The 25,654-nt window shown below is 41.0% G+C and overlaps 1 protein-coding gene and 1 pseudogene across 4 annotated transcripts in view; both read left to right on the plus strand.

Annotated features, from left to right (window-relative positions):
• The window catches only part of ATAD2B (ATPase family AAA domain containing 2B), a 178,019-nt gene that overhangs the window by 32,216 nt on the left and 120,149 nt on the right, over positions 1 to 25,654 (plus strand). For all 4 annotated transcript variants that reach the window (XM_003827018.8, XM_008952375.7, XM_008952374.7 and 1 more), the window contains exons 3-8: positions 6,964 to 7,013; positions 7,379 to 7,532; positions 9,536 to 9,638; positions 10,492 to 10,600; positions 14,601 to 14,717; positions 19,488 to 19,563. In XM_003827018.8, the coding sequence (XP_003827066.1) occupies positions 6,964 to 7,013; positions 7,379 to 7,532; positions 9,536 to 9,638; positions 10,492 to 10,600; positions 14,601 to 14,717; positions 19,488 to 19,563 (609 nt within the window). The remainder of the gene's footprint in view (positions 1 to 6,963; positions 7,014 to 7,378; positions 7,533 to 9,535; positions 9,639 to 10,491; positions 10,601 to 14,600; positions 14,718 to 19,487; positions 19,564 to 25,654) is intronic.
• Positions 22,374 to 25,649, plus strand: LOC129397188 (phosphoglycerate mutase 1-like; annotated as a pseudogene).

The following is a 25,654-nucleotide window of genomic DNA, read 5'->3' on the forward strand; positions in this document are numbered from 1 at the left end:
TATTCTTCAAGCATTTAAAAATATTTTGATTTTATATGTGTAGGTAAATTCTGGATACTTTTATTCTCTAGTGAAAAAAATCTTTGGGGTTATATAGACTTTGACAGGCTGCGTACATTTATTAGTCCCTAAGGGGTCTCTGTACTTACTAAAATATACTCCATAAGATGTGCCAGTTTATTTTATGTTTTTGTAATTTGCATTATATGGGGCTAAGTAGAAAAATACATGAATCATAGTCTGTTGATTTTTATTTTTCTTTCCCACACCCATACATCTGTGAGATGAAACAGGTCTGGATCATTATGATGATGTTACTTTAGTACTGCCATGTAATTACATTAACTTTTAGACTTGATCTACCTGTTATAATCTCTATCCTGCATTTATTAAATGAGTGAATCAAATATCTTCTAGATAAGTATTCCTAACAATGTTCTTTTAGTGTTAAAATTGGGCTTTTAAGATGATTTTAACAGTTTATTCAAGTGCAAGTAATATACTAGATTTCTCTTATTTTATCCACCCAGCAGGCCTTTATGTAAATTGATCTTGATATTTCTTTTCTTTCTTTTTTTTTTTTGAGATGGAGTTTTGCTGGAGTGCAATGGCGCTATCTTCGCTTACTGCAACCTCTGTCTCCCAGGTTCAAGTGATTCTCCTGCCTCAGTCTCCCGAGTACTTGGGATTACAGGCATGCGCCACCACGCCCAGCTAATTTTGTATTTTTAGTAGAGACAGGGTTTCTCCATGTTGGTTAGGCTGGTCTTGAACTCTGGACCTCAGTTGATCCACCCGCCTCGACCTCCCTAAGTGCTGGGATTACAGGCACGAGCCACCGTGCCTGGCCGATATTTCATATAGAAGTCTTTCATATAAAAAGGCCTCAAAAATTTTGGGAGAGCATATGAAAGGTATGCTTCCATTTAGGAATCATTTAGGTACCGTAGAGTGAGATATTTCTTTAAAAAAATCCTAAATGCATTTTGAGTAAAAAACTGAACTAATGAATACTAATACATTTACTGTTTGTGTTTTGGCAAAAGGACAATGTTTAGTAACTCACACAATTTAAAAAGATTTTTGAGGCCAGGCATGTGGCTCATGCCTGTAATCCCAGAACTTTGGGAGGCCAAGGCAGGAGGATTGCTTGAGCCCAGGAGTTCAAGAACAGCCTGGGCAACATAGTGAGACCTCATCTCTATGAAATATTAAAAAATTAGCTTCAGGCACATGCTTGTAGTCCGATCTACTCGAAAGGCTAAGGCTGGAGGATGCCATGAGCCTAGCAGTTTGAGGCTACAGTGAGCTGTGATCACGCCATCGCACTCCACCCCGGGTGGCAGAGTGAGACCTGTCTTCGTAAAAAAAAAAAAAAAAAAAAAGGCCGGGCGCGGTGGCTCACGCCTGTAATCCTAGCACTTTGGGAGGCCGAGACGGGCGGATCACGAGGTCAGGAGATCGAGACCATCTTGGCTAACACGGTGAAACCCCGTTTCTACTAAAATTACAAAAAATTAGCCGGGCGTGTTGGCGGGCGCCTGTAGTCCCAGCTACTTGGGAGGCTGAGGCAGGAGAATGGCGTGAACCCGGGAGGCGGAGCTTGCAGTGAGCCGAGATCGCGCCACTGCACTCCAACCTGGGAGACACAGCGAGACTCCGTCTCAAAAAAAAAAAAAAAAAAAAAAAAAAAAGTTTTTTTTTTTAGTTTATTCATCTAGGAGTCTGAGTAACTGTTAAACTTTTAGAATTAAAATCTTTTGATGTTTCAGATGACCTGAAAATAAAATGCAATTTGACCTATTAGATTCAATAGAATTTAATTTTAAGGAAAACTTGTAGTTAAAAATATTTTAGATTTTGAGATAATATAAGTACAAAAAATTAAGAATTACTTGAAGGCTTGTATTTGTTTTTATGTCATGAACCTGAGAATCTTGATTTCTTTATTTTGGTAATCTAAACTCTTATGAGCATCTAAGGTAAACTTATTGAAGTCCTTTCACAAAAAATAATTTGTTAGAAATAATAATTCATATGGAGGAAAATTGAATACAGATAAGAATTAGTATTAGCTATGAAAAATAATGAATTCTAAAGAACTTTGCAAAGACCACTAAGGTCGTTAAAGAAATTACTGTTAATTGGCAAAATAAATTTCCATTTTAGAGTTAGGTAATTGGATGAAGATAGAGATAAAAGTGGACCTAGAACTTCTGAATCTTCATAAGTGATTTGAGATAGATTATGAGTTTTCTTTTGGGGTGAAACCTGGGTTTAAAGGCCCAAGTGTATCAACAGAATTTTAATGATTGATACTTTTAGTAAAATAGGATGTTTTTGGTCAAAAATATTTTTTAATATATAGTTTTTATATTGTATATAGAAATTCCCAAATATACATACTAATATAGATAGATGTTGTAGCTTACAAATACTGTGAGTACAGATGCTATTTTATTGACTTTTTTGGTCAGCGGATATTTATTTCGCTACTAGTCATTTATTTAACCTGATATATATCTAGAATAATACACATACTCTAAGATACAGACAAATTGAAATTTTCATAAGACTTACTGTACACTTGGCTGGGCGTTGTGGCTCACGCCTGTAATTCCAGCACTTTGGGAGGCCAAGGGTGGTGGATCACTTGAGGCCAGGAGTTGGAGACCAGTCTGGCCAACATGGTGAAATCCCATTTCTACTAAAAATACAAAAATTAGCTAAGCAAGGCGGCGCGTGCCTGTACCCAGCTAGTTGGGAGGCTGAGGCACGAGAATTGCTTGAACCTGGGAGACAGAGGTTGCAGTTAGCTGAGATCGTACCACTGCACTCTAGCCTGGATGACAGAGTGAGACTCTGTCTTAAAAAAAAAAAAAAAAAAGAAAAGATAAAACCGGGCGCAGTGGCTCACGCCTGTAATCCCAGCACTTTGGGAGGCCGAGGCGGGCGGATCACGAGGTCAGGAGATAGAGACCATCCTGGCTAACACGGTGAAACCCCGTCTCTACTAAAAAATACAAAAAATTAGCTGGGCGTGGTGGCGGGCGCCTGTAGTTCCAGCTACTCGGGAGGCTGAGGCAGGAGAATGGCGTGAACCAGGGAGGCGGGGCTTGCAATGAGCCGAGATCGCGCCACTGCACTCCAGCCTGGGCCACAGAGCGAGACTCCGTCTCAAGAAAAAGAAAAAAAAGATATATTGTGTACTGAAATGTAGCATGCTTGAAAGTTTCCTTTTGTGGTTAGGTAATGACGAAGTAGTGAGGTGAGGCAGAAGTATAACCACCTATGTGGACTGCTGAGGCATATTAGAATTGAGGAGTGGTAGTGGTTAAGTGACGTCTGTCAGAACTTGGGCTTTTTTGAATTGAGGTTTATAACCCTCATAAATCATTAAATGCCTTGAGTTTATATGGGAAAGGGAGAATAAGTATGATTTTTAAGTCTGATATTGCAGTAGCGTGTGCCCCAGATAATTAAAGCTGTAGAAAGTTCTGACGTAATAATCACCTAATGCAAAGTGAAACTGGTTCCATTTAAAAATTCAGGAAACAGGGTTAGGTGCAGCGGCTCACGCCTGTAATCCCAGCACTTTGGGAGTCTGAGGTGGGGGTCGGGGCGGGGGGGTATCATCTGAGGTCAGGAGTTGGAGACCAGCCTGGCCAACATAGTGAAACCCTGTCTACACTAAAAATACAAAAATTAGCCAGGTGTGGTGGTGCACGCCTGTACTGCTTGGGAGGCTGAGGCATGAGAATTGCTTGAATCCAGGAGGCGGAGGTTGCAGTGAGCCAAGATAGAGCCACTGCACTCCACCGTGGACGACAGAGTGAGGCTCTGTCCCCTCAAAAAATAATAAATAATAAATAAAAATTCAGGAAACGATACAGGGAAAAAAAATCTCCAACCCACCTTCCTTCTTTTCAAAAAATAGCTACCCACTCAATTTAAGTGAACAACTTTTGGGAACATTGATATAATACAGAAACTTTTAGGCATATACGTTTAAGCAGGCTAACCCTTACAAAATCTCAGTGTAGGCTGGGCGCGGTGGCTTACGCCTGTAATCTTAGCAATTTGGGAGGCCAAGGCGGGTGGATCACCTGAGGTCAGGAGTTCAAGATCAGCCTGGCCAACATGGTGAAACCCTGTCTCTACTAAAATACAAAAGTTAGCTGGGCATGATGGCGGGTGCCTGTAATCCCAGCTACTCGGGAGGGTGAGATGAGAGAATCACTTGAACCCGGGAGATGGTGGTTGCAGTGAGCCAAGATCGCACCACTGCACTCCAGCCTGGATGGCTGAGCAAGACTCCATCTCAAAAAAAAAAAAAAAATCTCAGTATATTAAATCTTAATATACTCATGTATTTCATGTCGTGTCTCCTTTTTCAGTCTCCCTTTTATAAAGATGATGATGACAATAATCTATGACTATAAGGTCATTGGATCAATTGAAGAACAAGTTTTTAAAGATTTTTTCTTAAAACAGATCTTTCATTAGTAATAAAAGCCAAGTAAGCATTGTCTTCTTTAGAGCAGACAAAAAGCTTATTGTGCTTTTTTCCCCAATGATGTTACCATTGTTCTGAAAAGTTTTAGATTTCTTTTGTGGAATGACTTTAGGGTCTGCATCTTATTCTTTTGAACAATTCAAGTGATGTGAAATTCCAACCATTTGGCTTTGTATATAGTCAGAATTCATTTGGTGCCAAGACTTGTGAATAAACTGATCAAGCTGAGTTAATGCTTTGTTGGGTCTAAAGACAAAGTATATTTATGAAGTAATAAAGTTGGTTTTTCTGTGTGGTTTTAAGTGGATTTTGAGAGTGATTCTTAAGAATTCCAGGAATGCATTGTGTAATGACAACATTGTAAGAATACCTGTATTACATCCATTTAGTTACTTTATAGTCACACTCATATACCTGGAGAATCATGTGCATTGTATACAGTGGTGCTAAAAATGAAATTTTCTCCAAGATAGTATATTAGGTAAAGGTATTTTTTTTGTTGTTTTCTAGAGGAAAGGGAGGGGGGGGGCTAGATTTTTGTTGTTATTGTTTTTTGACAATCTGAAGATGCGTAGTAGTTTGAGGGTTTTTTTTGTTTTGTTTTTTGTTATTTATTATTTATTTTTTGTTTTTAGACGGAGTCTCGCTCTGTCACCCAGGCTGGAGTGCAGTGGCGCGATCTCCGCTCACTGTAAGCTCCACCTCCCAGGTTCACGCCATTCTCCTGCCTCAGCCTCCCGAGTAGCTGGGACTGCAGGTGCCTGCCACCACACCTGGCTGATTTTTTGTATTTTTAGTAGAGATGGGGTTTCACCGTGTTAGCCAGGATGGTCTCTATCTCCTGACCTCGTAATCTGCCCGCCTCGGCCTCCCAAAGTGTTGGGATTACAGGCATGAGCCACCGCGCCCAGCCTGTTTTTTGTTTTTTAGATGGAGCCTTGCTCTGTCACCTGGGCTGGAGTGCAGTGGTATGATGTCCACTCACTACAACTTCTGCCTCCTGGGTTCAAGCAATTCTCCTGCCTCAGCCTCCCGAGTAGCTGGGATTGCAGGTGCCCGCCACCACGCCCAGCAATTTTTGTATTTTTGGTAGAGACAGGGTTTCAGCATGTTGGCCAGGCTGGTCTCGAACTCCTGACCTCAGGTGATCCACCTGCCTCGGCCTCTCAAAGTGCTGGGATTATAGGCGTGAGCCATCGCGCCTGGCTTGAGTTTTTGTTTATACCCTTTAGTCATCTTAACTGTGACCTTTGCTGGGCCAGGGGTATTGTGATGTACAATATATTTATAATTTAACTTGAAGAGTACTGGAGTAACCAAAAATGTTAGATTATTTTAATTAAAAATTTGTGCAAACCACATAGAAGGCAGTCATAGGGGCTGGGCGCAGTGGCTTACGCCTGTAATCCCAGCACTTTGGGAGGCCGAGGTGGGCAGATCACCTGAGGTCAGGGGTTTGAGACCAGCCTGACCAACATGGTGAAACCCCATCTGTACTAAGAATACAAAAATTAGCCGGACATGGTGGCACGTGCCTGTAATTCCAGCTACTTGGGAGGCTGAGGCAGGAGAATCACTTGAGCCTGGGAGACGGGGGTAGCAGTAAGCCGAGATCGCGCCACTGTACTCCAGCCTGGGCGACAGAGCAAGACTCTGTCTTGGGGGGAGAAAAAAAGGAAGGCAGTCATACATATTTGTGATTTTCTGGATGTCCTTTCCCTAGTTTTTTAATCTTCGAAACTAATAATTGTTGGATATTTCAAAAATATCTTAGTTTGCATTGACAACTCTTTTATTATGCAGCAATTTAGTTTTTACTTTTGAACTTTCTGACTGTACTAAGAAGTATGGTGACTTTTTCCTAGTCCTCATGTTTTCATGGCCTTTTTAGTAACTTTCCAGTGATTTACATTTCTCTTCTTCCACCCAAAAGGGAGAATTGTAAAATGGCTCTTTCGATAAATCAGCTGTTTCATTTGTCAGATTAAATGTGTAATAAAATACTTTGAAGAAATTATTAAATGATATTGGTATTCAAGCACTTTTTTTCTTACTGTTTATTGTGTTAATACATTTATCATTGTTTGAATTTTATTTCATCAACCAAAACCAATAGGTAATGCCTGTGACCCCTGCTACTCGTGGTCTCAGTTAATTTTATGGTATATATTAAGCTTAAGCCTTTTTTTTGGGTTTTGATTTGTAGAGTTGATGGCAGAGTAAACTTAGTGTATAATCTGTTATTAAAGCTTTTCTTGAAGTAATGAAATGGCTTTTAACTAGCTAGTATATTTTATTAATTGACATATTACCAATCTTACAGTAAAAAAAGTTATCTTTACTTTTAAAAAAGTTTTAAAGATTAAAATAATTCCAGCAGTATTTCATTTCTTGCTTATATAAGCAAATGTTGATGTGTTTGCATATTACATATTATTGTGTTCTAGGTTAACTTCTCAGCCTGGTGCTACATTACCAAATGGACATAGTGGCTTATGTGAGTATTCTATTATAAAACTGGTTAGTTTTAAAATTCTTACAGTGTTAGAGAAAGCAGTAAAGTGGGGAAAAATAGAGTGATTTAATAGTGTGCTGAGCATACAGTTGGAAATGGCTGAATTTCAGTCATAGTTAAAAAAAAGTATGTAATTGTTAAACTTTGAGAAATCAGCATACCTGAAATTTAAATTATTTATGACAGATTGTAAAATTTATAGAAATTTTAGATTATTGAATATTAAAGCCATTTAAAAAGTTATATTAAATTTTTTGTCGTCTTTTAAAAGTAATTTTTTGATTTTTTTTTCTTTTTTGTCTTTCTGTATTCTGTACTTTGAAATGTAAATATCTCTCTTCTTGTAGCCCTTCGAAGCCATCCCCTTCGAGGGGAAAAGAAGGGAGATGGGGACCTTTCTTGTATAAATGGTGACATGGAAGTCAGAAAAAGTTGTCGTTCCAGGAAAAACAGATTTGAAAGTGTGAACCAGAGTTTGTTATTTGATCAACTAGTAAATAGGTATGAATGCCAAGTATTAAGCAGTTTCATTTAATTATTTGGTTTTTAAGACAGTTATGTTTTAAAAAAATAACATAAGCAACGACTTAGTAATCAATACAGTTCTTTAAAAACAACTTGAAGCTGGGTGTGGTGGGTCAATTCAACATTTTGAATTGAAGATGTTTTGAGACTGAGTATGTGGGATTGAGTCTCTTAGCTAGTCAGTGAGCTGACTATCCGTTCAACGTCTGCATCTGTAAAACTTTACTCTTCTCAGATAATATGTCATCCTACTTAATCTTTACAATAGCCTGGAGAGGGTGGTCAGTACAATCCCTATTTGACAAGAGAGGAAATTATATTCTACAGTGATAACATCAAATTTGGGCTTAAGTTACTATTAAAACTTAAGTATTGTTCAGTATCTAGATGCATAGTAAATGTTATCTAAGTATTTGTTTAAAATATAAAATAAAAATTGCTAAGATAGCCAAGTGTGGTGGCTGGAGACTGTAGTCATAGCTGCTCAGGAGGCTAAAGTGGGAAGATCCTGAGCCCGGGAGTTCAAGACCAGTCACGGCAACATAGTGAGACCTCAATCCCTTGCCCAGGCTGGAGTGCAGTGACGCGATCTTGGCTCACTGCAACCTCTGCCTCCCAGGTTCAAATGATTCTCCTGCCTCAGCCTTCCGAGCAGCTGGGACTATAGGCGCGTGCCACCATGCCCGACTAATTTTTTGTATTTTTAGTAAAGACGGGGTTTCACCAGGTCTTGATCTCCAGACCTTGTGATCTGCCTGCCTTGGCCTCCCAAAGTGCTGGGATTACAGGCATGAGCCACCGTGCCCAGCACCCCATCTCTTAAAAAAAATTGCTAAGACGTTAGCATGTATTTCTTTTTCCCTTTTTTTTTTTTTTTTGAGATGGAGTCTCGCTCTGTCACCCAGGCTGGAGTGCAGTGGCATGATCTCGGCTCACTGCAAGCTCTGCCTCCTCAGTTCATGCCATTCTCATGCCTCAGCCTCCCAAGTAGCTGGGACTACAGGTGTCCGTTACCATGCCCGGCCAATTTTTTGTATTTTTAGTAGAGATGGGGTTTCACCGTGTTAGCCAGGATGGTCTCTATCTCCCGACCTCGTGATCCGCCTGCCTCTGCCTCCCAAAGTGCTAGGATTACAGGCGTGAGCCACCGCTCCCGGGCTAGCATGTATTTCCTGAATGTCAGTGTTCTACTTGAATTTCTAAAAGAGTCTTTCCAGTAAACCTTATATTGGCTTTAAACTTTTTGCAAATTGTTTTATTTTATACAATTACTTATTTTTATACAAATAAAGATAAAATAATTTTATACAATTATTTTGTACAAGTTATTCTTAATACCATCTTCAATAAAAAGATTGAATTCGTATTTTTTCAGTGTCATATATCTGATAATTATTCATAGAGGCATTATATATTTTTTATTGGGAACTTATTAACAAAAGCCTTATATTTAAAAAGTTTTATTTTAATGTATATATTAAGGTAGAAGATATCCTGGTTTTGCTTTTCTTATTGGGCACTGTATTCTGTTGATGGATGCTTGTTATGAAAGAGTTATTTAATTGGGATATGGTGGGGCGCATCACTGTAATTGCAGCACTTTGGGAGGCTGAGATGAATGAATCGCTTGAGCCCAGGAGTTCAAGAACAGCCTGGGCAACATGGTGAAACCCCATCTCCACAAAAAAATATAAAAGTTAGCTGGGCATGGTAGTGCATGCCTGTAGTCTCAGGTACTTGGGAGGCTGAGGTGGGAGGATCACTTGAGCCCAGGAGGTTGAGGCTGCAGTGAGCCATGAACAGGCCACTGCACTCCAGCCTGGGTGACAGAGGGACACTCTATCTAAAAAAAACAAAAAAGAAAAAAAAGTTGTGTGTAGTTACACATCAGAGATGATTTGATTACACTTTCACAAAGAGCTCTTTTATGTATATGGTGCCACCATTGTCTAAATCCTGATTTTATTATGTGATTGTAGCACTGCTGAAGCTGTACTACAGGAAATGGACAACATTAACATCCGACGGAATCGTCGATCAGGAGAAGTAGAACGACTTCGAATGTGGACAGATACAGAATTTGTGAGTATATTAGCTGTAGCAATCTTTGTAAATATTTTTTATTTTAATTGAGGAATTTAAAGGGAGAATGCAACAGTTGGATGTTTTTGAATTAGCATGAGTGTTCCTTCGTCTTCATTTCCAACTTAGTTTGGGATTTTATTGCTTGCTTGTTTCTTTTCTTCATTCTCCTCTTGCCACAACCTTTCCAAGAAGACCCTCTTCACTTTTGCTGGATGAGTCACCTTAAAGTGCAACTGTGATTCTGTTATTCTTCTGATTTGAACCATTAATGGTTTTTTGTTGTGCACTGAAGATTAAAAACACCTTGATGTTGATGATCTGGCTTCAACTTTGTTTTCTCACACACCATTGCCTAAGTGTAAACAAATCATTCTTGTTCCTATAACTTTTACTCTCGTTAATATTTCTAGTTAGTGACTGATGCAGTTCTACCTTTGTTTCAAGGTTCATTTCAGATACTGCCTCTCTTCCCTTTACCCCATAACAAAAGGAGGGTCTTCTCTTTGAATTCTGGAGTACTTTGTACCTCTCTTTATGACATTTAACTTATTTTACTTTCTTTTATAATTACCTGTGATTGTCTTATTTCCCTCCTACTAGGCTGTAATTTGCTTGAGGGAGAAAGTATGTTGCTGGCATTATGTGTTTTACCTTTTTATAAGTTTATTGTAAGTTTTTTCCCTTTTATTTCTTACATTTATTGAATTTAGGAAGCTCCATTTTCACGAATCTATGGCACGCAAATAGGTGCTCAATAAATTTTGTTGAGCAGGTATGTCCCATTGGGTTGTTTTTTTGTAGTGGAGAATAAATGTCATGTTGCTATTTGACAGATTTCTTTCTTTAAAAGGAAAACATGGATATGTATTCAAGAGTGAAAAGGCGAAGAAAGTCACTAAGAAGAAATAGTTATGGGATACAAAATCATCATGAAGTTTCTACTGAGGGTGAAGAAGAAGGTTTGTAAAGCACTTTTTGGAATTCTAGAAAGTCCAGGTGGGAGGGAAGAAAAATAAAATATACAAGTAATATATGTAGAATGTTGCTGAGTAGTTGGTTTTTGGATTTTGAGGTCTATATTGTATAATTTGAAATAATTTAAATTCAGTTGGCAATCTGAGTTTCATTTCCTTCATTTGGAAAAATACTTTTAAGTGCATATTATACATTATGTAATGTATTTTATTAGTAGCCATTGGTAGTCCTTCAGTGATCTGGTATGGGATTTGCTTTGGGCTCATTTGCTTCTTAGATGAGGCCTTTTTTGTACTTAGGCACCTTCTAACTGGATAGTTACTTTGCTATCCGTGGCCTCTAAATCTCTGATTATGTGGATCTCAAATTTAGGTATGGTCTGAGGAATAAAGAGTAAAGTTTAGAGAGAGACTTCTAATACCAGTGGAAAGGGACTATACTGTTCTTTTCTGAGGCATTTGTGGGTTCTGAACTGAAGAACCCAGACTGACCTTGTAGGGCCGGAGTTGGGAACATGACAGCAGCACATTGGCCCCATGAATTATAAATTGATGAACAGTACACCTATAGGATTTAATTCTGTAGGCATTAATCTTTTTTTTTTGAGACAGAGTCTTGTTCTTGTTGCCCAGGCTGGAGTACAGTGGCGCAATCTTGGCTCACTGCAACCTCCGCCTCCTGGGTTCAAGCGATTCTCCTGCCTCAGCCTTTCGAGTACCTAGTATTACAGGCGTGCACCACCATGTCTGGCTAATTTTTTGTATTTTTAGTAGAGAGGGGTTTTTGCCTTGTTGGCCAGGCTTGTGTTGAACTCCTGACTTCTGGTGATCCACCCGCTTCGGCCTCCCAAAGTGCTGGCATTACAGGCGTGAGCCACTGCACCCGGCCTGGCATTAATCTTTATTGAAATGGATTTTCAGAAGATTCAGAAGATTGTAAATGCAGATTAGTAGTACTTATAGGGGAATCTTACTAGTTCCCATTATTTGTGTAGTTTAGATTGAGAAGACTGTGTTTTTTAAAAATTCCGTAGTTAATATTTTATTAGTCAATTTTGAAGAGGTGATATTTCTAATGAAGGTACTTTATTGAGCAAATATTATTGTTGTTACAGCTAGAACCTCTAAATTGCTTCCTTTGGAGAAAATCAGTATAGGTGAGACAGATTTATAATGCGATTCTTGCCTTTTCATTAACTGAACATCTTTGTAGAGTTTCCAAAGTAGATATGCCATATTTAGAAGTTTTGCTTGTAATACTGTGTTACTGTACAGACATTTTTCAAAAAGTAATGTTTTGGATATTTAGATAACTTATTTAGGTACAAGTATTTTATAGTATTATTTAGATAAATACTGTATTTGTTGATTTTTCTCTACAACCTAACGATAAAAATTTTTCAAATAATGCTTTCTGATGTCATGAGTAAAATATAAAGTCCTTGGCAGGTTTTTTTTTTTTTTTTTTTTGAGACAGTTTTTCACTCTGTCACCCAGGCTGGAGCACATTGTCACAATCACAGTTCACTGCAGCCTTGACCTCCCAGGCTCAAGCGATCATCCCACGTCAGCCTCCTGAGTAGCTGGGACCATAAGCACATGCCATCATGCTCGGCTAAATCTTTTGTAATTTTTATAGAGATGGGGTCTCAATATGTTTGTTGCCCAGGCTGGTCTTGATCTCGTGAGCTCAAATAGTCTTCCTGCCTCAGCCTCCCAAAGTGCTGGGTTTATAGGCGTAAGCCACCATGTCCAGCCCTTTGCAGTTTTAGTCTTCTACTTCCCTAAGTATCACTGCCAGCTTTATATTTTTTTCTATGCTTTAATATGATTGTGTTGTATTGACAGTTCTTGTGGTTAAAAAGTTACATATTGCATTTGGGCGTTCATATGCTTACTAATTTTCATCAGATCTTTTTTGTTGTTGTTGTTGTTGTTGAGATGCAGTCTCGCTCTGTTGCCCAGGCTGGAGTGCAGTGGTGCAGTCTCGGCTCACTGCAAGCTCCGCCTCGTGGGTTCATGCCATTCTCCTGCCTCAGCCTCCCGAGTAGCTGGGACTACAGGCACCCGCCACCATGCCTGGCTATTTTTTTTTGTATTTTTTGTAGAGATGGGGTTTCACTGTGTTAGCCAGGATGGGCTCGATCTCCTGACCTTGTGATCCTCCCACCTTGGCCTCCCAAAGTGCTGGGATTATAGGCGTGAGCCACTGCGCCTGGCCTTTTTTTTTTTTTTTTTTTTAAATAGAGGCCGGGTGTGGTGGCTCACCCCTATAATTCCAGCACTTTCGGAGGCTGAGGCGGGTGGATCACTTGAGATCAGGCGTTTGAGGCCAGGCTGGCCAACATAGTGAAACCCTGTCTCTACCAACAATACAAAAATTAGCCGGGCATTGTGGTGCACGCCTGTAATCGCAGCTACTCGGGAGGCTGAGATATGAGAATCGCCTGAACCCGAGAGGCAGAGGTTTCAGTGAGCCAAGATCATGCACTCCAGCCTGGGTGACAGTGAGATTCTGTTTCAAAAAAAAAAAAAAAAAAAAATAGAGATGGAATCTTGCTATGTTGCCCCAGGCTGAACTCAAACTTCTGGGCTCAAGCCATCCTCCCGCCTTAGCCTCCTAAGTATTTGGGACTAGAGGCAGGTGCCTCTGCGTCCAGCTAGACTCTTATTTTAACTGTACTTAGATGTTATATTGTAGCTATTGCCAAATCATTTTTAAAAAATAATATTTTGGCTCACGCCTGTAATCCCAGCACTTTGGGAGGCCTAGGTGGGCAGATTGCCTGAAATCAGGAGTTCAAGACCAGCTTGGTCAATGTGGTGAAACCCCGTCTCTACTGAAAATACAAAATTAGCCAAGCATGGTGATACATGCTTGTAGTCCCAGCTACTCAGGAGGCTGAGGCAGGCGAATCGCCTGAACCTGGGAGGCAGAGGTCGCAGTGAGCTGAGATCGCGCCATTGCACTCCAGTCTGGGCAACAAGAGCAAGACTCCATCTCAAAAAAAAAGAAAAACCTTTTAGGATTTATGTACATTATAATTTATTTTTTAAGTGTATACAGTTTAAAAAATGAATTATAGCTGGGCGCGGTGGCTCACGCCTATAATCCCAGCACATTGGGAGGCCGAGGGGGGTTGATCACCAGGTCTGGAGTTCGAGACCATCTTGGCCAATATGGTGAAACCCCATCTCTACTAAAAATCCAAAAAATGAGCCGGGCGTGGTGGCACGTGCCTGTAGTCCCAGCTACTCGGGAGGCTGAGGCAGGAGAATTGCTTGAATCTGGGAGTCAGAGGTTGCAGTGAAGCCCAGATCGCGCCACTGTACTCCAGCCTGGCGACAGAGACTCTGTCTCAAAAAAAAAAAAAGAAAAAGAATTGATCACTCATGTCAAGAAATAAACTATTACCAATACCCTAGAAGTCTGTTTCATGCTCCCTCTCAATGCTTATGTGCACTTTGCTACCAAAATGTAACTAATCCATGCTTAACTGTGGTCAACAGGCCTAACAAATCATTACACTGCCAACAAAAGTTGCTCTTGCTGTAACATTAGTAATTACCTATAAGCATATTTTTTTGAATTATCAAGTGGTATTTGAATACTAATCTTATTTAGTGGTTAATTGAGCATTGATTGAAGTTTGCTGTAGTTGGGTAAAATTTTAAGTCTGTTTTCTATTATTGCATTGTATGAACAAGGAGAATCAAAGCTCCTAAGTAAATCAAGAGATAAAATATGATCATATTAATTTATTTAGCAGATAATTGTATTGATCATTGGCAGGGAAAGTATTTTCTTTTACATCCATTTAGGTTGATTTTTAATTATGTATGCTTTACGTAATATGTTGGCACTTAAATGTCACCTGTGCAGAAAGAGTAATGGATAAAGTGTAAATATTCAGTTCTAGAGTAGACCAATCCTTTTGAATTAAAATAATGCTTTTTTCTTTTCTTTTTGTGTGTGGGAAACTAGAATCTCAAGAGGAGGATGGAGATATAGAAGTTGAAGAGGCAGAAGGAGAAGAAAATGATAGACCATATAATTTGAGACAGAGAAAAACAGTGGATCGATACCAAGCACCTCCAATAGGTAGGCAACTCTAAATAACTTTTTTCTTTCTGGTAGTTGAGTAACTTATTCTGCCCCACTGCTTTTTTTTTTTTTGAGACAGAGTCTCACTCCATCGCCCAGGCTGGAGTGCAGTGGTGCGATCCCAGTTCACTGCAAGCTGTGCCTCCTGGGTTTATGCCATTCTCCTGCTTCAGCCTCCCGAGTAGCTGGGACTACAGGTGCCCGCCACCATGAGGTCAGGAGCTCGAGACCATCCTGGCTAACATGGTGAAACCCCATCTCTACTAAAAATGCCCTACTGCTTTTAAAAAAATTAATATTGCCAAATTTAAAAGAAGGCAATCTCTTATAGGTTTTATGTACTGTATTTTTTTTACTACATATACTTCTGTGCACACACATGCAACTGAAAGAAAGTCAAAGTACATGCTAGCAGTATTGATTTACGTACAGCATGTACATTTTATTTATAGAAGCTTGTGTTTAATAATATGGCTCATACTTTTGCATTACACTGTATAGTTTACTGAGCACTTTAATTTAATTTATAGCAGTTCTTTAGGGAAAGTATCTCTCTCTCTCTCTCTCTTTTTTTTTTTTTTTTAAAACAGAGTCTGCAGTCACCCAGACTGGAGTACAGTGGCAATATCTCAGTGCACTGCAGCCTCTGCCTCCTGGGTTCAAGCAATTCTCCTGCCTCAGCCTCCTGAGTAGCTGGGATTACAGGTGCCCGCAACCACATCTGGCTAATTTTTGTATTTTTTCAGTAGAGACAGGGTTTCATCATGCTGGCCAGGCTGGTCTCGAACTCCTGACCTCAGGTGATTGGCCTGCCTCGGCCTCCCAAAGTGCTGGGATTACAGGTGTGAGCCACTGTGCACGGCCTAGGGAAAGTATCTTTATGGTCCAAGAGGTTAAGTGACTTACCCGAGGTCACAAAAATAGTATACGGCTGCAGCTTGGCCAATAACTTAGTTGTTTTCTTTTTTTTTTCTTTTTTTGGGGGCAGAAGGAAAAAGTTAAAAGTTTATCTTTTAGAGAAGGGATCTCACTATGTTGTTCATGGTGCAGTGTAATGGCTGTTCAGAAGCACAAATATAACACACTACAGCCTCAAACTCCTGAGCTCAAGCTATCCTCCTACCTCAATTCCTTGTGTAGCTAAAATTACAGGTGTACAACCACCATGCCTAGCTAATTAATTTTTTTTGTAGAAACAGGATCTTGCTGTGTTGCCGAGGCTGGTCTTGAACTCCTGGCCTGAAGGGATTCTCCTGCCTTGGCCTTCCAAAGCACTGTGATGTCTTGAACCTCTGCATCCAGCTGTGTATTCCTTTTTTTTTTTCTTTTGCTGAATAGCATTCTGTGGTGTGGATATATCACAATTTGTTTATCCATTCATTTGTTATGTGACATTATGATCCTTTCCAGTTTTTGGTTATTACAAATAAAGTTGTGATGAACATTCACATGTAGGTCTTTGTGTGGACATATGTTTTTGTATTTCTAACAAATACCAAGGAGTAGAAAGGCTGGGTTTTATGATGAGATATAAGAAGTTACCAAACTCTTTTTTAAAGTGGTTATACCATTTTCACTAAGAGTGTATGAGAGCTGTAGTTGCTCTGTATTCTTGCCAACAATTGGTATACTCAGATTATTTAATTAATTTTAACAGGTATTTATTATAGTTTTAGTTTACATTTCCCTAATGGTGTTGGAGCATCTTTTCATTTGTTTTTCTTTTTGACAGTGTTAAATCTTGGGTAAAATGTCTGTTCAGATCTCTGGCCATTGTTTCAATTGGGTTGTTTGTTTTCTTATTATTGAGTTTTGAGATTCCTTATATGTTCTGGATATTAGACCTTTAACAGATATGTCATTTGCAAATATTTTTAAGATAAGACAGTCTGTTGCTTGTCTTTTTTATTCTCTCAATAGTATCTTTTGAAGAGCAGAAGTTTATTATTTTATTTTATTTTATTTTATTTTATTTATTTTGAGATGGAGTCTTGCTCTGTCACCCAGGCTGGAGTGCAGTGGCGTGATCTCGGCTTACTGCAAGCTCCGCCTCCCAGGTTCATGCCATTCTCCTGCCTCAGCCTCCCGAGTAGCTGGGACTACAGGCGCCTGCCACCACGCCTGGCTAATTTTTTTGTGTTTTTAGTAGAGACAGGGTTTCTCCGTGTTAGCCAGGATGGTCTCGATCTCCTGACCTCATGATCCGCCCGCCTCGGCCTCCCAAAGTACTGGGATTACAGGCGTGAGCCACTGCACCTGGCCTATTTATTTATTTTTTGAGACAGAGTCTCACTCTGTTGCCCAGGCTGGAATGCAGTGGTGCAGTCTTGGCTCACTGCAACCTCCGCCTCCTGGGTTCAAGCGATTCTCCTGCCTCAGCCTCCCAAGTAGCTGGGACTACAGGCATGCGCTACCACAGCTGGCTAATTTTTGTATTTTTAGTAGAGATGGGGTTTCAGCATGTTGGCCAGGCTGGTCTCGAACTCTTGTCCTTAGGTGATCCACACATGTTGGCCTCCTAAAGTGCTGGGATTACACACCTGAGCCACCATGCCTGGCCCATTTGTAATTTTAATGAACTCCAATTTATACATTTTGCTTTTTTTTTTTTTTTTTGGAGATAGGGTCATCCAGGCTGGAGCGCATTGGTGCGAACATGGCTCACTGCATTCTTCTGCTTCAGCCTGCTGAGGTGCATGTCACCATGCTTGGCTAATTAAAAAAAATTTTTTTTGTAAAGTTGGGTTCTTTTTTTCTTTTTCTTTTTTCTTTTCTTTTTTTTTGAGATAGTCTCGTTCTGTCGCCCAGGCTGGAGTGCAGTGGTGCTGTTGGCTCACTGCAGCTTCTACTGCCCTGGTTCAAGTGATTCTCCTGCCTCAGCCTCCCAAGTAGCTGGGATTAACCGTGCCTGGCTAATTTTTGTATTTTTATTACAGATGGGGTTTCATGATCTTGGCCAGGCTGGTTTTGAACTCCTGACCTCTTGTGATCCACCCGCCTTAGCCTCCCAAAGTGCTGGGATTACAAGTTGTGAGCCACAGTGCCTGGCCCGCCCTTCCTCCCCTCCCTTCCCCTCCCCTTCCCTCCCTTCCCCTCCCCTTCCCTCCCCTTCCCTCCCCTTCCCTCCCCTTCCCTCCCCTTCCCTCCCCTTCCCTCCCCTTCCCTCCCCTTCCCTTCCCTTCCCTTCCTTCTTGCTCTGTCACCTAGGCTGGAGTGCAGTGGCATGATCTCAGCTCACTGCATCCTCTGCCTCCTGGAATCAAGTGATTCTCCTGCCTCAGCCTCTTAAGTAGCTGGGATTACAGGCGCATGCCACCATGCCTGGCTAATTTTTGTATATACATATTTTTTAATAGAGATGGGGTTTCACCATGTTGGTCAGGCTGGCTCGAACTCCTGACCTTAAGTGATCCACTGCGCCTCAAACTAGAGTTGGGTTCTTACCGCGTTGCCTAGGATGGTCTGGAACTCCTGGGCTCAAAGCACTCCTTTGACTTGGCCTTCCAAAGTCCCGGGACCATGCCCAGCCTATAAAAAAAAATTTTAATGGATTGTTCTTTGAATGGATTGTGCTAAATTTCTTTCTTTCTTTTTTTTTTTTTTTTGAGACGGAGTTTCGCTCTTCTTGCCCAGGCTGGAGTTCAGTGGCACGATCTTGGCTCACTGCAACCTCCGCCTCCTAGGTTCAAGCGATTCTTCTGCCTCAGCCTCCCGAGTAGCTGGGATTACAGGCATGCACCACCACGCCCGGCTAATTTTGTTTTTAGTAGAGACAGGATTTCTCCATGTTGGTCGGGCTGGTCTTGAACTCCTGACCTCAGGTGATCCACCCGCCTCGGCCTCCCAAAGTGCTGGGATTACAGGTGTGAGCCATTGCACCCAGCTAAAATTTTTTTTAATGGATCATGTATCTAAGAAATCTCATGGTCACAAAGATTAAGTTAACATCTGTTTAGAATGTTTATTTGCAACTTTATAGTATTGCCACAAAATTTTTATTTTCATTTTGCTTCTAGACAGCATTTGGTACTTGAAAACACATGACTAGGTTTTATTTAAAAAGTTAACAGGGGCCGGGCACAGTGGCTCACGCCTGTAATCCCAGTAATTTGGGAGGCCTAGGCGGGCGGCTCACAAGGTCAGGAGTTTGAGATCAGCCTGGCCCACATGGTGAAACCCCGTCTCTACCAAAAATACAAATATTAGCTGGGCGTGGTGGCTGGTGCCTGTAATCCCAGCTACTCAGGAGGCTGAGGCAGGAGAATTGCTTGAATCTGTGAGGCAGAGTTTGCAGTGAGCCGAGATCGCGCCACTGCACTCCAGTTTGGGCGACAGAGTGAGACTCTGTATCAAAAAAAAAAAAGAAAAAAAAGTTAACAGGGCTGGGCCCGGTGGCTCATGCCTGTAATCCCAGCACTTTGGGAGGCCGAGGTGGGCGGATGGTGAGGTCAGGAGATCGAGACCATCCTGGCCAACATGGTGAAACCCTGTCTCTACTAAAAATACAAAAATTAGCTGGGCGTGGTGGCACCCGCATGTAGTCCCAGCTACTTGAGAGGCTGAGGTAGGAGAATCGCTCGAACTTAGGAGGGAGAGGTTGCAGTGAGCCGAGATCGCGCCACTGCATTCCAGCCTGGCGTTAGAGCAAGACTCTGTCTCAAAAAACAACAACAACAAAAAAGTGAGCAGAAGTCATTTCTACTCCTTTAATACATTAATTTATCAATTTATTAGTTATTTCTCTATTATCCTTTTCTTCCCTTTTAGTACCAGCTCATCAAAAAAAGAGGGAAAACACGCTGTTTGATATTCATAGATCTCCAGCAAGAAGAAGCCATATTAGGTAAGGTTTGTTTTTGAAAGGAAACATTTGCATTTGTCAATGAGAGACTAATTGTGTCTTTCTTTCTTTAATTAGTGACTAGCAGTTGTCATCCTATTTAGCTACTATTATCTTCCAGATTCAGTTTGCCTGGAATATTTGTTGTTTTAACAGTTACATTCACTAAAGCTACACAGCTCTTTGGTCTCTTAGCAGAGTTGAATCTAAGGTGACCCATATTGCTTTCATTTGAAGCACTGATTCGAGTTAATCTGTGTTATTTTTCCCCCTAATTATCCTTTCTTTTACATGTAGGTACAAAGGAAGGTTTTTACTTTTTTTTTTTGAGATGGAGTCTCACTTTGTCCCCCAGGCTGGAGGCTGGAGTGCAGTGGCGCAGTCTCGGCTCACTGCAACCTTTTCTCCTGGGTTCAAGCAATTCTCCTGTCTCAGCCTCCCGAGTAGCTGGGATTACAGGTGTGCGCCACCATGCCCAGCTAATTTTCATATTTTTAGTAGAGATAGAATTTCACCATGTTGGCCAGGATGGTCTCAAACTCCTGACCTTGTGAACCCCCTGCCTTGGCCTCTCAAAGTGTTGGGATTACAGGCGTGAGTCATGGCGCCCGACCAGTTTCTACTTTTAAAAGTTTATTTTTTATTCCCTAAAGCTACACAGCTCTTTGGTCTCTTAGCAGAGTTGAATCTAAATGACCCACATTGGTTTCATTTGAAGCATCCATTCAAGTTAATCTTTGATACTTTTTCCCCCTAATTATCCTTTTTTTTTTTTTTTTTGAGATGGAATCTCGCTCTGTCACCCAGGCTGGAGTGCAGTGGGGCAATCTTGGGTCGCTGCAAGCTCCACCTCCTGGGTTCACGCCATTCTCCTGCCTCAGCCTTCCGAGTAGCTGGGAGTACAGGCATTCGCCACCACACCTGGCTATTTTTTTGTATTTTTAGTAGAGATGGGATTTCACCGTGTTAGCCAGGATGGTCTCGATCTCCTGACCTCCTGATCCGCCCGCCTTGGCCTCCCAAAGTGCTGGCATTGCAGTCGTGAGCCACCACACCCGGCCCTAATTATCCTTTCTTTTACATGTAGAAGAAAGTAGAAACAAAGGAAAGTTTCTACTTTTAAAAGTTTATTTATTTTTTTTTGAGACAGGGTCTTGCTCTGTCACCCAGGCTTGCTATGATCATGGCTCATTGCAGCCTCAGCCTCCTGGACTCAAACAATCCTCCCACCTCAGCCTCCTGAGTAGCTGGGACTACAGGCACACGGCACTATTTTCAGCTAATTTTTATATTGTTTGTAGAGATAGGGTTTTGCCACGTTGCCTAGACTGGTCTTGAACTCCTGGGCTCAAGTGATCCCAAAGTGCTGGGATTACAGGCATGAGCTACTGTGCCCAGCCAAGCTTTTAATTTTTATGAAGTTCAAGTTACTTGTTTTTTATTTTGTGCCTATGCTTTTACTGTTATATCTGAGAATCCATTGCCAACTCAGAGGTCATGAAGATTTGTTCCTATGGTTTCCTCTAATAGTTTATAGTTTTAGCTGTTATGTTTAGGTCTTTGATTTACTTAATTTTTGTATATGGTTTGAGTTTGTTTTGTGTAGTTTTGTATACTCTTTGGCTTTTAGGCTCTTTTTTTTTTTTTTTTTTTTTTTTTGAGATGGAACCTTCCCTGGTCGCCAAGGCTGGAGTGCAGTGACGTGATCTTGGCTCACTGCAACCACCGCCTCCTTGGTTGAAGCAATTCTCCTGGCTCAGCCTCCCCACTAGCTGGGGTTACAGGCATACACCACCATGCCAGGCTAATTTTTGTATTTTTAGTAGATACTGGGTTTCACCATGTTGGTCAGGCTGGTCTCGAACTTCTGACCTCAAGTGATCTGCCTGCCTCAGCCTCCCGAAGTGCTGGGATTCCAGGCATGAGCCACCATGCCCAGCCCCAACTAGGATTTTGGCTTTTCAGTTATTTACTGGGAAATTATGTATACCACTATTTTTGTTGTATTATTGTTATTTGTATCACACCTAAAAATGTTACAGATCTAACAATACATTGTTGGAATTATTACTTTATATGATTTAATGGCTTTTACTGAAGCTACGAGAAGAAACATTAGCAAGTACAGTTGGTCCTCTTGAGCTACAGGTTCTGCATCTGTGAATGCAACCAACCACACCTCGAAAATATTTGAGAAAAAACCCCAACAATACAACAACAAAAAATACAGCTTGATGACTATTTATATAGCATGTGTTGTATTAGGTATTATAATTAATTTAGAGATGATTTAAAGTATACAGGAGGTAACTCTTACGTTAAGTCTTTGATAAATTTTCAAAAAAAGTGTGTGGGAGGATGTGTGTAGGCCATATGCAATGTGCAAACACTATACTATTTTTATGTAAGGGTCTTAAGCATACTTGAATTTTGGTATTCGCAAGGGTCCTGGAATCATTCCCCTGTAGATACTAAGGGATGACTGTATATGTTTATAGGTATTGTTATATTAACTTTTCAATTGATTTACCATTTTTGGTTCTCTTTATTTTTTATGCATTCAATTTACTATCTGAAGTCATTTTCTTAGACCAATACAACTTTTCTCCCACCAACTTCCTTCTGTGCTATTATTGGCAAATTTATTACATTTCTATATGTTATAGGCCCAATACACACATAAACTTGGGAACTTTCCTGATGGGGAGAAAGAAGTAGAGGAGAGGATAAATATCAAAATTGCAAAGAATAAGTAGATAATTTTTGCAACTATCTTCCTGAAGAGTTGGGAAGTATCAAAAATTGATGCAGGGCCTCCCCAGCCCGCTGCCATGGCCACCTACAAACTGGTGCTGATCTGGCCCAGTGAGAGCACCTGGAACCTGGAGAACTGCTTCAGCGACTGGTACAATGCCAACGTGAGCCCGGTGGGCCATAAGGAGATGAAGAGTGGCAGGCAGGCAGGCACTGTGAGATGGCTGGCTATGAGTTTGACATCTGCTTCACCTCAGTGCAGAAGAGAGCAATCTGGACCCTCTGGACAGTGCTAGATGCCATTGATCAGATGTGGTTGCCTGTAGTGAGGACTTGGTGCCTCAGTGAGCAGCACTATGGGGGTCTGACTGATCTCAGTAAAGCAGAAACTGCTGCAAAGCATGATGAGGCCCAGGTGAAGATCTGGAGGCTCTCCTATGATGTTCCACCACCTCCGATGGAGCCTGACCATCCTTTCTACAGCAACATTAGTAAGGATCGCAGGCATGCAGACCTCACGGAGGATCAGCTACCCTCCTGTGAGAGTCTGAAGGACTCTCAAAGCCAGAGCTCTGCCGTTTTGGAATGAAGAAATAGCTCACCTGGTAAAAGAGGGGAAATGGGTGCTGATTGCAGTGCATGGCAACAGCCTCTGGGGCATTGTGAAACATTTGGAGGGTCTCTCTGAAGAGGCTGTCATGGAGCTGAACCTGCCGACTAGTATTCCCATTGTCTATGAATTCGACAAGAACTTGAAGACCATCAGGTGCATGCAGTTCCTGGGGGATGAAGAGACTGTGCATAAAGCCGTGGAAGCTGTGGCTTCCTGCTCTTAGCTATGATCGTGTCACTTCACTCCAGCCTGGGTTGACAGAGTGAGACCTTCTATCTAAAAACAAAAATAAAAACAGAAACAGGCTGGGCATGGTGGCTCATGCCTGTAATCCCAGCAGTTTGGGAGGCCGAGATGGGCGAATCATGAGGTCAGGAGTTCAAGACCAGTCTGGCCAACATAGTGAAACCCTGTCTCTACTAAAAATACAAAAATTAGCTGGGCGTGTTGGTGTGCACCTGTAATCCCAGCTACTTGGGAAGTTGAGGCAGGAGAATCGCGTGAACCCAGGAGACAGTGGTTGCAGTGAGCCGAGATTGCGCCATTGCACTCTAGCCGGGGCGACCGTGCGAGATTCTGTCTCAAAAAAAAAGAAAAAAAAACAAACCCAAAAACAATTCCTTCTTCCCTCACAAAAAATGGATGCAGAAGTTAATGAAAGGATTCCGATTAGTAGAGAAGGAGTAGGAGGTGGGTTAAGGATCTTAAGGAGAAGTTGAGAAAATCTGGGTTGCTAATGTGACATGTGGGCATTGGAGTGGAGTACTGATGCACAGATTTTGGGACATCTTTGAAGGCTATTTGTGCTTGAAGTAAATTACTGACAATGATTGCAGCTTGTATGGTTGTGTGGATTTTCATTAGTGTGTTCAGTGTTCTACTTTTGTTACTTGGATTGGTACAGGGTTGGAATTTAGCAAGTGTAATGGAAGAAAAAGGAGACAGAGTCAGGTAGAAAGATTAAAAACTGAAGTAATAGCTTTTCCTGTGAGGCTTGACAGAAAATTAAGCCACGAAGGGAGTTGACTCTGAGTCAGTGGGTGCTCGGGTATAGTAGGCCTTGATGAGTTGAAAGTTGGTATGTTAGGAGGTTATGTTCAAAAAGTAGGCCATTGAATTTTAAAATTGCAGAGGTGGAGAGCAGTTCACACGGTAACAAGATCCGAGGTAAGATCATGGCAAATGTTTTTTTTTTAGTAAAGCAGAGCTGAGCGTGGTTAAATGGCTAGGCAGGTGGTAAGCGAAACCTAGGTAGGGGTGGAGAAGACGACGATATAAGGGATATTTACAGGGAGTGTGGCTAGAACTCAATGGCAGTGATTATGTGGTGGGCAAAAAGGGATTTAGGATGATTTTTGAGGTATTTTTTTTGCAAATTACTAGTTAGTGGAACTGCTAACTGAATATGCAGTTTAAAAGAAGTGGTTGAAGCATTTGATTTGGATATGATGAACTCAATTTGAACACTTTGTGAGCACACAATTTTGTGGTGGTTTTATTATAGTATTTTTTAGGTGTCTTAGCGATGTCATGAGTTATACTAATAATCTGGCATTCATTAAGTATTATTTTTCCTTCGTGATGACTTTAGCCTGGCAAATTACCTAATCTCTCCATAGTAGTTCTGGTTATAAACTATTTTTTTCTTCAAAATATTTTATGTATTTTATAAGAAGTTCAAACAGGATGGAAATATCTTAAGTGGAAAGTTAAAGCCCTTGTCCTCTGTAAACCAGTGTATTATTTTTCCTTTGTTCTTTAAATGTCTGGACTGTGACTATTTGGGAAAGATAAAATTAAAAAAAAAAACCAAACTTTTTTTTTTTCTGAGATTCTAATGTTATTTATCAAACAGTGACCGATATTCGCTAAATTTGGATGTAATTTAAATTGGTTGCTGGCCCTGTGCGGTGGCTTATATCTGTAACTCCAGCACTTTGGGAGGCCAAGGTGGGTAGATCACTTGAGCTCAGGAGTTTGAGACCACCTTGGGCAACATGGTGAAACCCCCTCTTTACAAAAAGTACAAAAACTAGCCAGTGTGGTGGCGGGTGCCTCCAGTCTCAGTTACTTGGGGGTTTGAGGCAGGAGGATCGCTTGAGCCCTGGAGGTTGAGGCTGTAGTGAGCCCTGACCTTGCCACTGCACTCCAGCCTGGGTGACAGAGTGAGACACTGTCTCAAAAAAAAAAAAAAAAAAAAAAAAGTTGGTTACTGACTCCCTTCCTGAATTATTCTTTTAAAAAAAACTTTAGGCTTTCTATTCTCCTTTTTTTTTTTTTTTTCCGAGAAGGAGTCTTGCTCTATCACCCAGGCTGGAGTGCAGTGGCGCAATCTCAGCTCACTGCAACCTCCGCCTCCCGGGTTCAAGCAATTCTCCTTCCTCAGCCTCCCGAGTAGCTGGGACTACAGGTGCCCACCCCGTGCCTGGCTAATTTTTGTATTTTTAGTAGAGCTGGAGTTTCACCATGTTGGCCAGGCTGGTCTCGAACTCCTGACCTCATGATCCGCCCACCTTGACTGCCCAAAGTGCTGGGATTACAGGCCTTTTTTTTTCTTTTTCTCTGCAGAACTTGCTACCTTTATACTTCATGTAAACTGTATGAGGGTAAAAAATCTTAATAAATATTTGCTGAATGAATTTTCTCTGAGCTAATTGTAGATATTACAGTGTGTTTTAAAAAGTTGTTTGCTATTATAATGGTTTTAAGGATTTTACTCTCTTTAAA

This window comes from Pan paniscus, chromosome 12 (assembly GCF_029289425.2).
Source record: "Pan paniscus chromosome 12, NHGRI_mPanPan1-v2.0_pri, whole genome shotgun sequence".
Classification (NCBI taxonomy): Eukaryota; Metazoa; Chordata; class Mammalia; order Primates; family Hominidae; genus Pan; species Pan paniscus.